General features: G+C 31.1%; 1 protein-coding gene across 1 annotated transcript in view; it reads left to right on the plus strand.

The window, feature by feature from the left end:
- The window catches only part of LOC136972598 (uncharacterized), a 53,387-nt gene extending 43,687 nt beyond the window's left edge, over nucleotides 1–9,700 (plus strand). Inside the window, exons 11-18 of the mRNA XM_067267174.1 lie at nucleotides 594–694; nucleotides 904–1,074; nucleotides 3,136–3,312; nucleotides 3,392–3,620; nucleotides 7,362–7,593; nucleotides 7,733–7,923; nucleotides 8,013–8,474; nucleotides 8,556–9,700. Coding sequence (XP_067123275.1) covers nucleotides 594–694; nucleotides 904–1,074; nucleotides 3,136–3,312; nucleotides 3,392–3,620; nucleotides 7,362–7,593; nucleotides 7,733–7,923; nucleotides 8,013–8,474; nucleotides 8,556–8,746 — 1,754 coding nt within the window. The 3' untranslated portion in view covers nucleotides 8,747–9,700. The remainder of the gene's footprint in view (nucleotides 1–593; nucleotides 695–903; nucleotides 1,075–3,135; nucleotides 3,313–3,391; nucleotides 3,621–7,361; nucleotides 7,594–7,732; nucleotides 7,924–8,012; nucleotides 8,475–8,555) is intronic.
- Nucleotides 9,701–14,781: the final 5,081 nt, after the last annotated feature.

Below are 14,781 nucleotides of genomic sequence, written 5' to 3' on the forward strand. Positions count from 1 at the left end.
AACTCACTGTCAAAAACATAAACTTTCATATTTATAATTTGGAAGAATGAAATTGGTCAGGATATCTTGTCTTTCAGTGTAGAGTAGGTTATGATCTTTGAAAGAAAGCATGGACCATTTCTGTGTTGTTCTTGTACATTCAGACAATTCTTTGTTCATTTGCGAGGATGTAAACTTCATAGAAACATGTTTCGTATTGAGATTTTTGATCAAAATTCCTCGACACAAAACTTCAAGAAATACAGTGATTTTCCCAATATATTGACAATAATGTATCAACAATATTTGAAAATGGCTTCACAGATTTTGTTTACATTTTTAACCATTTAGTTTGTTGAACGACAGTCAGAATATTGAGCATCTTCAATTAATGTTTCACTTCTGAAAAATTTCCAATCTTTTTTTAGACTTGATCCATAACTTTATCCTCAAAGGTGTGTGAGCACTGCCTGTGTTTTAGGCTGCTGTTTGGTCCAACAAAAACTTTTATCATCAATTTAAACTGAATATTTAAATTATTATTATAGCTTACACAAATTTGAAGTGTATTATATAAATAGAATTATGTTTCCGACTTCTATATTATTTTTCAGATCAAGAGGACATTGTAGCTTTAGAAGAATTTTACTATGCGCGTAAAAATTCAAGCAAAAAGTTACTAAAGGCAGAATATAAAGGAAATTTTCAGTTCAAGGTAAGTTTAATTTAATTATATAATTATATATTATATAATATCCTTTGAGAATAAGGTTTCTTAAAGATTTTTATTATTAATTACTTTTTGGATAATGTGAAATAATAAATTAGTTGCAATTTTACATATTATTTATTTACAGTGCTTGAATAAATTCCTATTGCTAATCTATATTTATATTTTATAAGTATAAAAATGTTTATTTTTAGTGCCTTATATGCAAGAAAATAGTAGAAAATAATATTAAAGTGATGAAACATATTAATGCACACATTGATAATCGGCGGCAGTGTAAACCAAATTTAAGTGACCTTACCCAATGCAAGTACTGCTTTCGAGATTTTGACACACCATTTAGTATGCAATGCCATATAGAATCTGTAAGTTTTTAATTTATTATAATTAAATTAATCAAACGTGCTGTAAAATAGCATAAAATAATTATTATATCGTCAAGTATACATTTTTCATTGTTAACTTCTGAATTATTATATGACTGTGTATAAATATTCATAGTAATGTTATAATTGTGTTATAGAACAAGACAATATATAAAATATTCTGATTTACTTAATAACACAAAATCATATTACTGTATTTTTTCAGTTCCTTTAGACTTTTTGTCTCCAAAATTGGAGTGTGCATTAGAATCTTAGAATCTGGCACAAAGTTGACTTAATGCAACTTAATTCACGGTGATTAATCCACAAATTTAGAAAACTAAATAATGTATTTTTCAATTTCTGATGTAAACAGCCACATTTATTTTGAATGACAAAGACAAGGATATCATCCAATATATTTTATTACAATTCTTGAAGCCTGAAATATATATGCATTTCAGGCTTTAGCTTGTCTTCGTATATGCTACACTGATACAATAAACCAAATCAACAACAATATAAAATAAAAGAAACATCCAAACCTCTACATACCATATTTAGTAAAATTTTTTATATATATAAAATGTTTTTGTAACTGATATGAACATAAATAAATGTCGATCCTGTTTAAAAAAATTTTTAAAATATCTTAAAGTACACCAGATCATCCTTTACCTAAACCAACAATAGACACAACTGACCGTTACATAGCTCCTAAAATACGTTATTTAAATTTATGAAATATTTGTGGATTAATCCTTAGTTTATGGGATTTATGCTCATTCATGTTGTTTATTCCTTGTTCCTCCCAACAGTTTGTACGTGTTGTCATCAGTACTTGATAATGGATTCAGTTATAAATGAATATATTCAGAAATGTGGACAATATATAGCACTGTAAACATGGCAAAAAATGTGTTTATTGTTGTTTAGGCATATTCTTTAATGTATGATCTTATAACTTCATTCAGCTGTATGTTTGGTGATATAGTGCATGCAATACATTTGTAAACTAGTGTTTTTGGATTTTGACAAGAAAACTAAGTTATGCATTAGAATAAAGAAAACACAGTATTAGCAAAAAGTGAGTATGAATTTCTGTGTAAGTTTGCTGATAGGGTGCATAAATGTCATGAGGGTTGAGAGGTTGTGAAGGGTCGTATGTTGATGATTGGCACTGAGACAGATTCTATGGTTACTAGAAACCGTTTATTAGACAAGAAAGAAGCTTACAATATTTCCGTGATCTTGAAAGTTCTATGTCAGCAGTGGCCTCTGGGTCTTCCTCTCCTTTCCAAGATAGTCCCATTTTGAAGGAGTGTCTCTGGTTTGCGAATGGCCAGTTTCCTCGATGTCTTGACGACTCTGGGACGATGCAGTCGACTTTTATTGATGGAAAGATGTCGATCCGAGGTTGGGAGACAGAGATGAAGATAGGGATGAGACACACACACACACACACACACACACAACAATAGATTTGTCACTTGGAACTTTCGGAAGAAGAAAACATTGCATCCTTGAATTTTTGGGTTTTATCTGGTTTCCTCTGATTCCACTTTCCGATTGGTCTCTCCTCGTCACCTGGTGACAATTCGAAACCTTTCAGGGGTGTGGGAGAAGTCAAAATCGAAGTTTAATTTGATTCCCATCCAGAGATAGTTGAACTTCGTGTTTCCATTGTTCTATCATTTAAAAGTTTGCATCATTTTCATTAAGAAAAACTATTTAACTTCTATTTTTTTCTCAAAAAAACATAATTTTGTCCTTAAAAATAAATCATTTTACAGTGAATTTCAGTGAGGTTTGGACTTGTCCAGAGCCTCACATCTGTAATTGTTTTCCAGAAAGAAGAAAAGAAAAATCATATTTTTCTTTGAATTAAATAGGTTTGAGTCTTGATTCTAAGATAAAAATAAAGTGAAGACTGATTTCTGTTCCTTCTCTGCATACTAAATATATAAATGCAATTATAACGTTATTATTGAAAACTAAAAATATAACATGTAGAAAGAGTTATTGTATTTCATATAGCTGGAAATTATTTTTAATTTTTAGGTGCATTTGAAGAAAGATTCATTAGTTTGTCGAATCTGCAATCTAGAATTTGCTCAGTTTAGAAAATTGTCAGTTCATATGAAGAATTTTCATGTTCAGTCTGAAATGCCATACCACTGTCATGTTTGCCATTATCGTTCATCATTTCATCAAGACGTTATTGAGCATTTTCATGAGGTGATATGTTTAAAATATATTAATTTAATTGTTTAAAATTCTGTAACTTATGATTATTATTATTATTATTTGATTTCAGACTCATTATGGAACAGATAAAGTACTTTGTCACTATTGCCTAAAAGTTTTTCACATAAAATTTTCTAATGTTGGATTAGGATTCATTCAAAATTATTCCTACCATCTGCATAAACATCAATTAAAATGTGCAACAAAAAAATGCACAAGTTGCTGCCTAATTTTTCTCAGTATTCAGGAGTTACGAGAACACAGAATACGTGATCACATCTCATATACTGAACAGAAAGGTATTTTAATGTTTTTTACTTCAGTGAAACAGTTATAAAAACGTATATGTATGGATAATTGGTTCTGCGAGTATATTATATAGGTTGAAACCACACACATCAATGTTAACAATCAACGAGAGAGTTATTTGATTTTTTAATTAGGTCATTAAAAAGTTACCTGTAATCATAATTTTTACATTTATATTTGTTTGGGTTAAGTAAAAACATAGAAAATGAAGAAATAAAATTAAAAAATGTATATTTATTGAAGAATTATTAAGTAATTAAATATTTTATACAAAGTACAGTGTAGTTGTACAAAATAATCAAAAATTATAATTGATCTTTAATTTTATTTCTAAGAGAGTTTAGACTAACAGCTACAGTTGTGAAAAATTTTACTCCCCTCAAAAGTGAAATTGCAACACTAACAAGGAATTGGTGTATGCGTGCAAAAATTGGTCAGTCAAAGAAGCTAATGGATATATGAACTGTTGAAAGTGAAATTGATGTAAATTTTTCCAAAAAACTACATTGTTGCTGAGTTTCAGTTTCTGACAGCATTATTTACATATTGTCAAGAAATGTTAACTGTATACCGTATTTTACGGACTATAAGACGCTATGGACTATAGGACGCACCTTAATTTTTAAGCAATTTAAAAAAAAAAAAATACGTATAAGATGCTATGGACTATAAGATGCACCTGAATTTTGGAGGCAATTTTTTGAAGAAAAAAGTGTGTCTTATAGTCCGTAAAATACGGTATTACTTACCCACATAACAATAAATCCATAGTAATTTTTAGATCTAAATTTCACAGTAATCACCACTTTCACTTTCAATCAAGCATATATAAATGATGACGGTTTTGTAGTGAAGGAACAAGTGCCACTAGGTTGAACAGTCTTTAAATAGGGATAAGCATACATTTAGTTTATATATCTGATGCAGGGAGGTTACATACTGTTATCAGAATATAGTCACATTCCAGCCAAAGAATCCATAGGATACAACTGCTTTCTACCCCATAGTATCTTGAACAGTTTTGAGGCCACTTAGACTCTGCTTAAAATGCTGTTTCTCAAAACTATTAACCATCTCATCGGTACGTGACAAACGGAACTAAGTATAGTATACAAGTACGCGACTAGGCGGTAAATTCCGATACGGAGTTTACCGAAGGAATAAAACAACATAGTGTCATGACACTACATGTGTAAACTCATAGCTCTCCTTCTCTTGTCTTGTTTTTGTGCATTTCTACATTTACTCCTAACAGTTGTACCTTGCAAATGCACTCATATTTTTCCATTATTCTTGGTGTTGTGATTTCAGTTTTGATCAGTGTAAAAACAAAACAATATATTTTTCAAATGTTGTCTATACTGTTGCTGCTTTCTTTTATTCTTTGTAGAGTTTTCTGTAAAAGCTGAAGAATTAAAACAGAAATGTTCACAGAAATTATACTGAATGTGAAAATAGAAATTAAACTATCCAAATAAGAGCACTGTACTAACTCTGAAGTGTTGAGAAAAGTTCAACATTGCCAATTCTATTGACTTGGCAATATTGAGTTTTCCTCACAACAGACCCACACTAATTATCACCATATACATTGAGTGTTCTGTTTATATGTTAAAAAAAAATTAACTACATAAATAAATGTATAAATATTATCATAAAAATTTTCTATCAATTGAAATTCTTATTTATGTGAACAGTATAAAATATTTAGCCATAAAATAGGATTGCTAAAGGTTTTCTTTTTTTTATGTTGATGTGAATCTTTGATGTGAAGAGTTTTGGGAAAAAAATAGCCTGTTACCCAATAACTGAATTGACTTACTAAATATATTTTGTCTCTGGTATCTGTCAATTAGCAGGATTTCATAGCAAAATGTGCTTAAAAATCAATTCAAAAATAAGAAAATTCTTTGAATTTGATTATACATGGTTCTACATATTAAAAAGTTTAATTTTGATACATGAAATTGTTTGAGAGATATACAGGGTGTCTCAAAAGTTTGGATCTATAGTCAAAGATGTATTTGAGCATTCACTATAATAAAACTTTAAATTTGAATATCTTGGACACTGTCACACTTATTTAATGTTCTTTTATTCAGAATAAACACATTTCTTACTATAGTAGAAGTGATTTTCTTACGTGCAGAGGAGATTACCTCCTTTAGTGCAATTATTATTCTAGGCCTCTTCCAATAGACAATTGACTTCAGCATTAATACCACTCAATGTTTTTCTTTGGGATCTGGAAACCTAAGAGGCCGTCTGTTGGTAGCTTCAAAGCTATCTTGGATCTTAAATGAAAACAAGTAAAACGGCAAAGCCTTCTTTGGGACAAGATTATGTCTCGTAGACTCACTACTAAGCAGGATCATTTTGATGCTCAAGGCAGATCTCATTCTCCAATCTTCTTTGGTATCACTGGTTTTGAGCGTAATCATTCAAACTTTGCCAGCCACAACCACGACCACGAGGTCTTCCATGATGCATTTTTGGTGAAATTAACCCATCCAATGTAGAAATTTCTTTCCGTTGTGTGTCTGCCTGGATTGAATTTTTGTCGATTCCTAACGAAAATTTCCCATTTTTGAAAAAGATAATCATGGCTATTGTATTGTCCAAAATTATTTTTTTACTTTGCACAAACAGTACTGGGTTGCATCCTACCTTGTCTATTGACCTTGACCACGTGTTCTGTGTCTTTTGTTATGTTGGTAAAAATTAACTGAGAAACTGATAATTTACTTAATTCAGAGCGGCTATGTGATATTTACAATAGTGTTGAGATATAATACAAATCCAAGATCGGCACAGCTGTCGACTCAAAAGGTTAATTAACATGAAGCAAAAAGATATCTCTCCTTGTTGGGGTTCGGGAACAAAGTGAGGTCAGAGGGCAAAGGTCACGTGGTGGCACCTTCTGCCCTACATGTCAAATTTTTATTGGTTCCATGATTTTACTATACTAATGTTAAAAAACCCACTTGTAATGACATAAAACCGTTTTAACGTCATATTTGAAGCACTCCCAAATTTTCAAAATTAGATTAGAAATTTTATTTAACAAAGAAAATACTGTGCTCAATCCTAAGGTCAGAGTTCACTTCTTAGAATGACTGTGGGTGGTACTCTCCCCACCTGATTTCGGTGGGGTGAGATGCCTGTTTTGCCTGTTTTAGAAGAGGGTTGCCATTTTATATTTTATTTTGACTCAGTTCTCGGTCCCCTGACTACCTACAAGTCTGGATTTTTTTTATGCGCAAATGATTTGGGCACCTAATACTCTGTGCCAAATTGTAAGTCCTGACATGTACTCCTTCATATCTCTAAGCTGGTAACACATGCCAGCAGTACGATTTTATAAACAAGACGTAGTCTTGTCAAAAAAATAATTTTTATAGAGGGGAAAAAAATGCTTATGGGTCCAGACTTTTGGGTCACCCTGAATATAGTATTATTGACGCTATCAAAATGTATTATTTTCATATTTTACACTTAAATAATTACTTTTTATAAATATATTTTTTTGTAGATATATCTTATACTGCTAAATTAGTTGATTAATTTTAATAAATTACAAATTAAATCAGATGTTATTCAACAAGTTATTTACTGAATTTCTCTTATATGAATTATAAAGCTATTTTTGATGCTTAATCAAAGTAATTTTTATAAGATGAAATATTTAATTATAATCTAATCATTTAAAATGCTATTTTAATTTTACTTAGGAGTAAAATCATTCAAATCAAATTTTGTGGTGCCAGTGGGTGAAAAGTTAGAAGAAAAATCAAATAAGTCTTATCCTGCCAGTGTTGTAACAAGTACAAAATGTGAGATAACAACAGAAAATCCTCCTAAACCATTAAATACTAAAGTAAGTTCATCTAATATAGAAAGCTTGAATATGCCGTCTTATAAATGTTGCGAATGTGGTCGTCCCATGACTCTCAGACATTTCGGGTAAGTTTCAGTAAATTCTGATTATGAAGTATTTTTACTTGTTTTGCTATTAATTCAGATTGTAGAATAATGATTAGAAAGCATGCAGTTATTTACTGATATGTAAGTATGCTGATAATGCTTTATTTAATTTTATTAGGAGATTTCTAAGTTGCGGAAGTTGTCATTATTCGACTAATTGTTGTAAAGCTTTTGTTGACCATATGATAATGAAGCATTCAAAATTGAAAAGGACTGGAAAGAATATGGCAATGGATCTGAAACCTATTGTATTGAAATATCCTGTGAATTGTGCATGTGGATATTCATCCACTGATGGAAATGTGATAGGTGTGTAAATTATATCTAAAATTTTAATTAATGCTACCATTAAATCAATTTTATTTATAAATTTTTTTACTATTTGAATTTTTATACAGCAACGCATTTGGTAAATTGTAAAAAAACAAGTTGTCATATTTCAAATTCTACCAAAAGTATGATAACTGTGATTAAACAAGTAGCCGATGGATTTTGGCATATTGATAAAAGTCCTAAAGAAAGAAAATTACCAATTTTACCCTCAAAATCTATTCAAAATGAAAAACTTTTGGAAATATCTGAAACAAAAGGAAATGCAAAATTAGTTACAGAGAGTGAAATTAAAGAAAAAACTTCCAATAAACATTGTACACTAACAATGAAGTCAATTCTGCTAAACAAAGCTGATATTCAGAATAAAGAAAAACAGATTTATCCTAAATTAGATAATGATTTTAATATTAAGATTACTGAAGTGACATCTTCAGCATTAAAACCAATGACTACCAAAGCAAATCAAATAAATCCACCTGCAGTTTTTAGTAATGCTGTTCATAATAAATTGAATACCGAATTAAAAGGTTTGTATTGTTTTTATTAATTTATATCAAGTACTTTTAAAGTTTACAAATAGTTGACATGGTTTTCTATATTATTTGTAGAAAGCAATGACAGTCCTAGCATGTTGAATGCTTTAGGACTCGTTCGACGTTCCACATCCAACACTTCAGATATCGTCGAAACTCCTAAAGACGTATCAGAAGATACCAAATTAGATTCACTGTACTGTGAAGTAGAAGAACCTAATTCCATTATGAATTCTTGGGAAGAAATTGAAATTGTGGATGATTAACTTTTATAAAATATAAACTGTGATATGGCCAAATAATATCTAGAAAAGAATTATAAATTTAGAAATTTTTATGCAAAATTGATCAACAAATAGGAAATTATTTACTATATAATCTTTTGATATAGAAACATTTAACTTACAAGTTAAAAATTGATAACATTTACAATAAAGATTCATAAAAAAATATACTGTTGTATTAAATATGGCATTTCATTTCATTAAGAAAAAATTTATTTTGACTTTTGTTATTTTGAAGGCCAATGCTGCTTCGTCGTATAAAGTTTATTTTCCCTAGGAAACAATTTTGAAAATTGAAATTTTTTTCATAATGAGTTGGTTGCGGAATATCTGAAGACAGAAGTTAAGTAAAGAATTAAATTTATTGAATGTTAAAAACTAGACTATAAAGTAAATTTTGCCTTGCACTTAAACTTTATATATAAATTATTATTGTATGTAAAGTGTTTTTTACACATTGTATCAATGTATTTCTTAAAATAGATGAATATAATTTCAAAAAATTATAGTAATGTTTTTCAGTATATGAGCAGGCTCATATCGGTTAGTTATTTCTTAACAATTCTCTATTGTCTTGCAATTTCCAGACGAATTGCTTGAGATTAACGAACAAGAAGCCGTAATAATACAGAGAAAGTAAGTCTGTTTTGTCATTGTTTATAAAGTATTTTTCATTGTCATTTTCCTTTATTTGTTCTTATGCATTTACACATACACACAACTCATTGAAAAATATACTCTTCATAATATTCAGACAATTTATTACTAATTATATGTACATTTCTTTTTAAGTTTGTAAATGTTGTAAGTATACCAAGTAAAATGGTCATTTGTACAAAATTTCTGATTTTATTGATTTTCTTTTCTCCTATTATCCATGTACACTTTGTGATATGTCAACTACTGCAATAAAGTTTTTAATTATTCTTGGAAAAATTTATTTCATTTATGCAAAAATTAGATTTATTTAATTTTATAAAATACTTTGAGCATTCTTAACGTAAATTTACAATATAATACAAGTATAGAACTTCACGGAAGATTGAAGTGCAGTTTTGTAGTTATACTAGAATTTTGAGATTTGATGCAGATATGTTTTTAATGGATTTTTTAAAACTCCTGTCAAGTATACAGAACTATCATAAAAACATTATACCAGTAAATTCTTATCGGTTGGGTTAAGTTATAAATCTAGTCACGATTCACATAATCAGACGAGGGCGGCTAACAGCCTAGGACCGATCCTGGATAGAATTGGAAGCGTGATACATGTGTAGCTTCCACCAGCTAAACCGCCTGAGGTTGGTGCTCTGTAAAGCGCATGCACAAATGAGTATAATCTGGCTGTTTGGAAGCTGACAATACAGTGCTTCTATTCTGCCACTAATATTCAAATATATAATAGCAATCTTATCGTTTTTTTCACATGTGGTATAGAAATTCGTAATAAGATACATAATGTGGTTATAACAAAATATTAATTTTAATTATATGAAAATAATCGCACAATATGTATTTATTTTTTAGAAAATACAAGGGAAGCGGCGCTTTCACCGCTTCCAATGATGGCACGCCAAATGATATTATTATAAAAAACAACTGTTAGCTAGCTATAGACAAGACGTCCTTTAGACCCACATCTCGAAGAGAAGATGCGTACGTAAACATAACATTGAAATTGTTTATACAGGTAATCCCCGTATAACACGGGAGTTACGTTCCAAGAAATTGCCGTGTTATGCGAATCCGTGTTATGCGAAACAAAGAACTAGTGCGAAAAGGGGAAGGTTAGGTTCCAAGAATTAAAAAACATGCTATTAAATCCTTCTTTAAATCGGATTTATTATCCACAAGTCGAAAGGCTTAATGCCAGGCATCAGGGCATACAAAATTACAAATAAAATAACAGTATACTGAATATTATACTTTAAAAATATAAAATAATTTATATTGTTAATTTAAATTAATTTAAATACTTGCTAGGGGCGCCCCTAGTGGCCATTTTTGGCATACATTGATAGAATTCGGTTTTTCAGCTTTATTTAGTAGATTTTTTTTATGGGTAAAATATTTAGTTATTATTTAAGTAAATATTTTACCAGAGGATTATTCATCCTATATGACGATCTCAGCTTGAGCATCATCAACTGGTAACAGTTTTTATTACATTTCATGTTGTACGAGGGTTTTACCTAATTCCCGAACCATGTTAGAGTGAACCCGTGCTATAGAAGTGCCGTGTTATACGGGGGATGTTCCCAATTCTCGAACCGTGTTAAAGCGAATCCGTGCTGTAGAAGTGCCGTGTTATACGGGGGTTATCTGTATATGAATTGTTTATCTATCAAGTAAGGGAGTAAAGAAATTTCGCCTATTTTTCCAATTTTAGGGACCCCTCCTTTTCAAACTTTTTAAATTATTGACTTAAAATAATTTAGTGAAACAAAATTAGAGTAGAAAATTTATCAATTGTTATAAATCTCACAACATACGAAAGAATAGATGAGGGGATGCTCGTCGTTTTCCCCTTTTTCGACGATGTTATATGACCGATGGCATGCTATCCATGTCACCTGGACGTACATCATTCTTCATTGACAAGAGAGGAGGAGGAGGACCACTAGATGACCGATCATGCATTTTTGCAAAATTACTTCACCTTCCTACGGAACTAAAGCATTGTTGTTCAAAAACAAAGAAAAATAGAATTGACGAAATTAAGAGAGAGTGAAAAAGAATTGATTGTGTGAGACAATAGAGAGAGTGAAAGAGGATTAAGAGACTGCCGAATGACTGGCCAGAAAAGGGATTGACCAGACAAGAGTCAACCGACCTAGGGAAGGACCTAGTGAAGGGCCAAGTAAAAAAAGAAATAAGACGAAAGGAAGAAGAGAACAGAGAAAAAAAGTGAAGAAAGAAGAGGAGACAATTCTTTTACCGGTATGTTGTGTGTCGCGCAGTTCGGATACTCCCGTTAGGTACTGTACTCCTCCGTTTTATAGATAGGAATAGGCCAATTTCCTAAATCGGATTTTATAACTTTGTTCAGAACTATGTTTTTTGATAATAAACTTCTTTTTCATTTGTATTTGACTTTGCATTCATCCTCCTGGGAGGCTCATTCCTGGACTTCGGAGTGACTCTTACCCTCGCGCCTTAACTATTTGTTATTTTTTGTCTAAATCGGAGGTGTGTCCAACAAAAAGTAACATTAGCGAAGCTTAAGATTATTAGATTGTAGCCGATGTTACCCGTTTTCAGCGAGAGTAAGAGTAAGGTCTCCCTTATTCCGAGGCTAATTAGAGAATTCTGTGCAAGCTGTAGTTTCAAATAGCTGTCATGAAATTGTATAAAGACAAGCTAATATTTAATTATTCAAATATTGTATAAAAATGGTAATTTTGAAACAAAAAACAAAATCAGTAATTCATATAATTTACTTGAAAATGTAATAATTGTTTCGATTATTGCGTTGGTGCTATTATTACAAAAATAATAATGACAATTCTTGCAGTCTAAGACCGATTATTTAGGAATTTTTATCGTAGAATGTCGTAGGACTGTTATAATTCCAGTGGAATTATTTCGTACAATAATTGAGTGCTCGAGAGCACGCTTTTGTCTGACGCGAAATCCGAGAACTCAATTCCAAGGTCTGTTAATATCGTTACGTAATTAATAAGCCATTTATTATTACAGGTTGTTAGATATTTAGCAACAGATATACCACAAATTACACGCTCCATCTGGCCTAGTTTGGAGTTCAACAACCTGTCCTCGGTGCCAGGTAAGTAGTAATCCATCAATCGTCGCGCATTTTAGACCCAGTAAGAGGTAAATAGACAAGATCGATGAAGACCTAAGAAAAAAGAATGACGATGTAACAATGGTGTTTGCAGAGGAGTGATGGAAAGCTAGAAAGACATTGAAATCCATGACCCAACCCAGGCTTCACTGTATTAAGGGTGAAGAAGTAGTAGCACGAATTTCATTATTTGAAGATTGGACGGTTTCGTCAGGCTCATTATAACACATCCTTACAAACACCCCTCACCATAACATTCACAATTGAACCATTATCTAGTTTGTTCGGAGCATCCAATTATATACATATCACTCTTCGTTACCGTAAAGTCACCGTCACATAACACCAACACTGCTTCCCAAAATCCAAACCCTGGGTCCTCTTCTTGGGAAGTGGAAACGTCACTCTATATTTTCGAGTGGCGACTAAGAGGCTTTGCTACACAAATACTTTTTCCACAAACATGAAATAGATTGTCTTGTCCCTATACCTCATACTTTTCCTGCTAGCGACATAGTCGTGGAGGTCACCTATCTCACTCCTTTCAGGTGAAAATATTTGAATTGAAATAACGCAGCTTCTTGTGTGCATCTGAAGTTTATGTATAGTTATTGGGAGTTTCCTGCTCCTATGCATCCGAACTTTGGTCTCGACTTTCATCTACCAAACTCCATTCTGACGATTACAGATGGACAGTCAGACAACTGGGATATTTAGTTGTAGAATTTTTCAAATTACAACCCAGCATATAGACTAAAGTATCTACTCACGAAATTAGCAATGTATTATAACGAACTTACCCGTGATATCTCGAAATAATCACCTGTGCGTAACATAAGGAATGTACCCTTAGAAAACTAAGATATTCATACTGATAAAAAGCAGTGCTTAACATTTTCACATGACCGTTACGTCGACAATGCCCACTTCCTCTGTTGAATTTGTCAATTCGGGTTTAAAATTATTAAATTCTTTTTCCTATTTTTTATAAATACGGGAATGAAATGTACTGTTTCACTTCAATTCCTTATTTAGCAGATTATATACTAGATATAATGTTAATGCAATGAGTGTAATAACAACAATAGTCTGCTGTTTCAACTGAAGAGGCCTGAACTTATATAAATAAATACTGTATCTATTACTGCTGTATTTATTGACCCCAAAAGTCAATAAAGAAAGAGAATAATTCTCGGAAAAAAAGGAGTACCTTTAATATTTTTTGTGAAATAATACCGACCCCGTTGATTTTTTATAACTTTTTATTTCTTAATTAATTATACAATATAAGAAATTACCGTCAACACCAAACAAACCACTTGTGTATATAAACGGAAAAATCCAAATCTACTATTAAAATACATCAAAGTATCTTGACAATTTACATAATTTTTAAACAAGTTTAAACACGATGAGTTTTCTTTAAAATATATTAAAATCGATTATTATTGTGTATTTTATTCTGTATTATCTTGTACTAAGCTATTGCATTAAGTTACTAAATAGCATTAATTTTCGTTTTAAGTTGTAGCTGAACCCCTTCTAACACTTAACTATATTTCATGCAACAAAGAAATAAATTGAATTGAATTGAAAGGAATGTTTATTACAAAATAAGAAAGATTTTGACCATTCTATATAAAACTACTATATTTTCTATTCTCTAGAAATTAAATTATTTTGTACACCCCCAATTATTGAGTTTATTTGCCCTTTTCTCATACTTTTCATCTTATATTATACAACATATGCTTTTCTTCTTGCGTTATATATATCAAGACCGAACCAAATGATGGAAAATACGACAGGAATTAAGAATAAAGCATGAAACGCAGTTTGCACCGCAATTATAACAAGTATTTTAACAAATGCTTTATTCAAAAACACAGTTTTGTGCAAAACGACCAACACACCTATACCGGTTGAGAATGCGCCCTGAAATATAGGAAATCCCACATTATATAAACTATGCTGTAATTTACCTTTTATGGTTTTATCTGACGAAGTGAGAAAAGAATAACATATGTGAGTGGGGTAATTAACACAAAACCCCATACAGATTACAAAGCAGGACATAGAGGCCATGTCCAAGTCGACACCCCACAACGACATATAACCCAGGGTTTGTATCGTAATAGACGAAATGCACAGGGCAACGACAACCGAAAAGATAATATTTGGGTTGAAGGTAATAAAAATAACAAGATTTATT

Source organism: Centruroides vittatus, unplaced genomic scaffold (genome assembly GCF_030686945.1).
Source record: "Centruroides vittatus isolate TY-2023 unplaced genomic scaffold, ASM3068694v2 contig_298, whole genome shotgun sequence".
In the NCBI taxonomy this organism is placed as follows: domain Eukaryota; kingdom Metazoa; phylum Arthropoda; class Arachnida; order Scorpiones; family Buthidae; genus Centruroides; species Centruroides vittatus.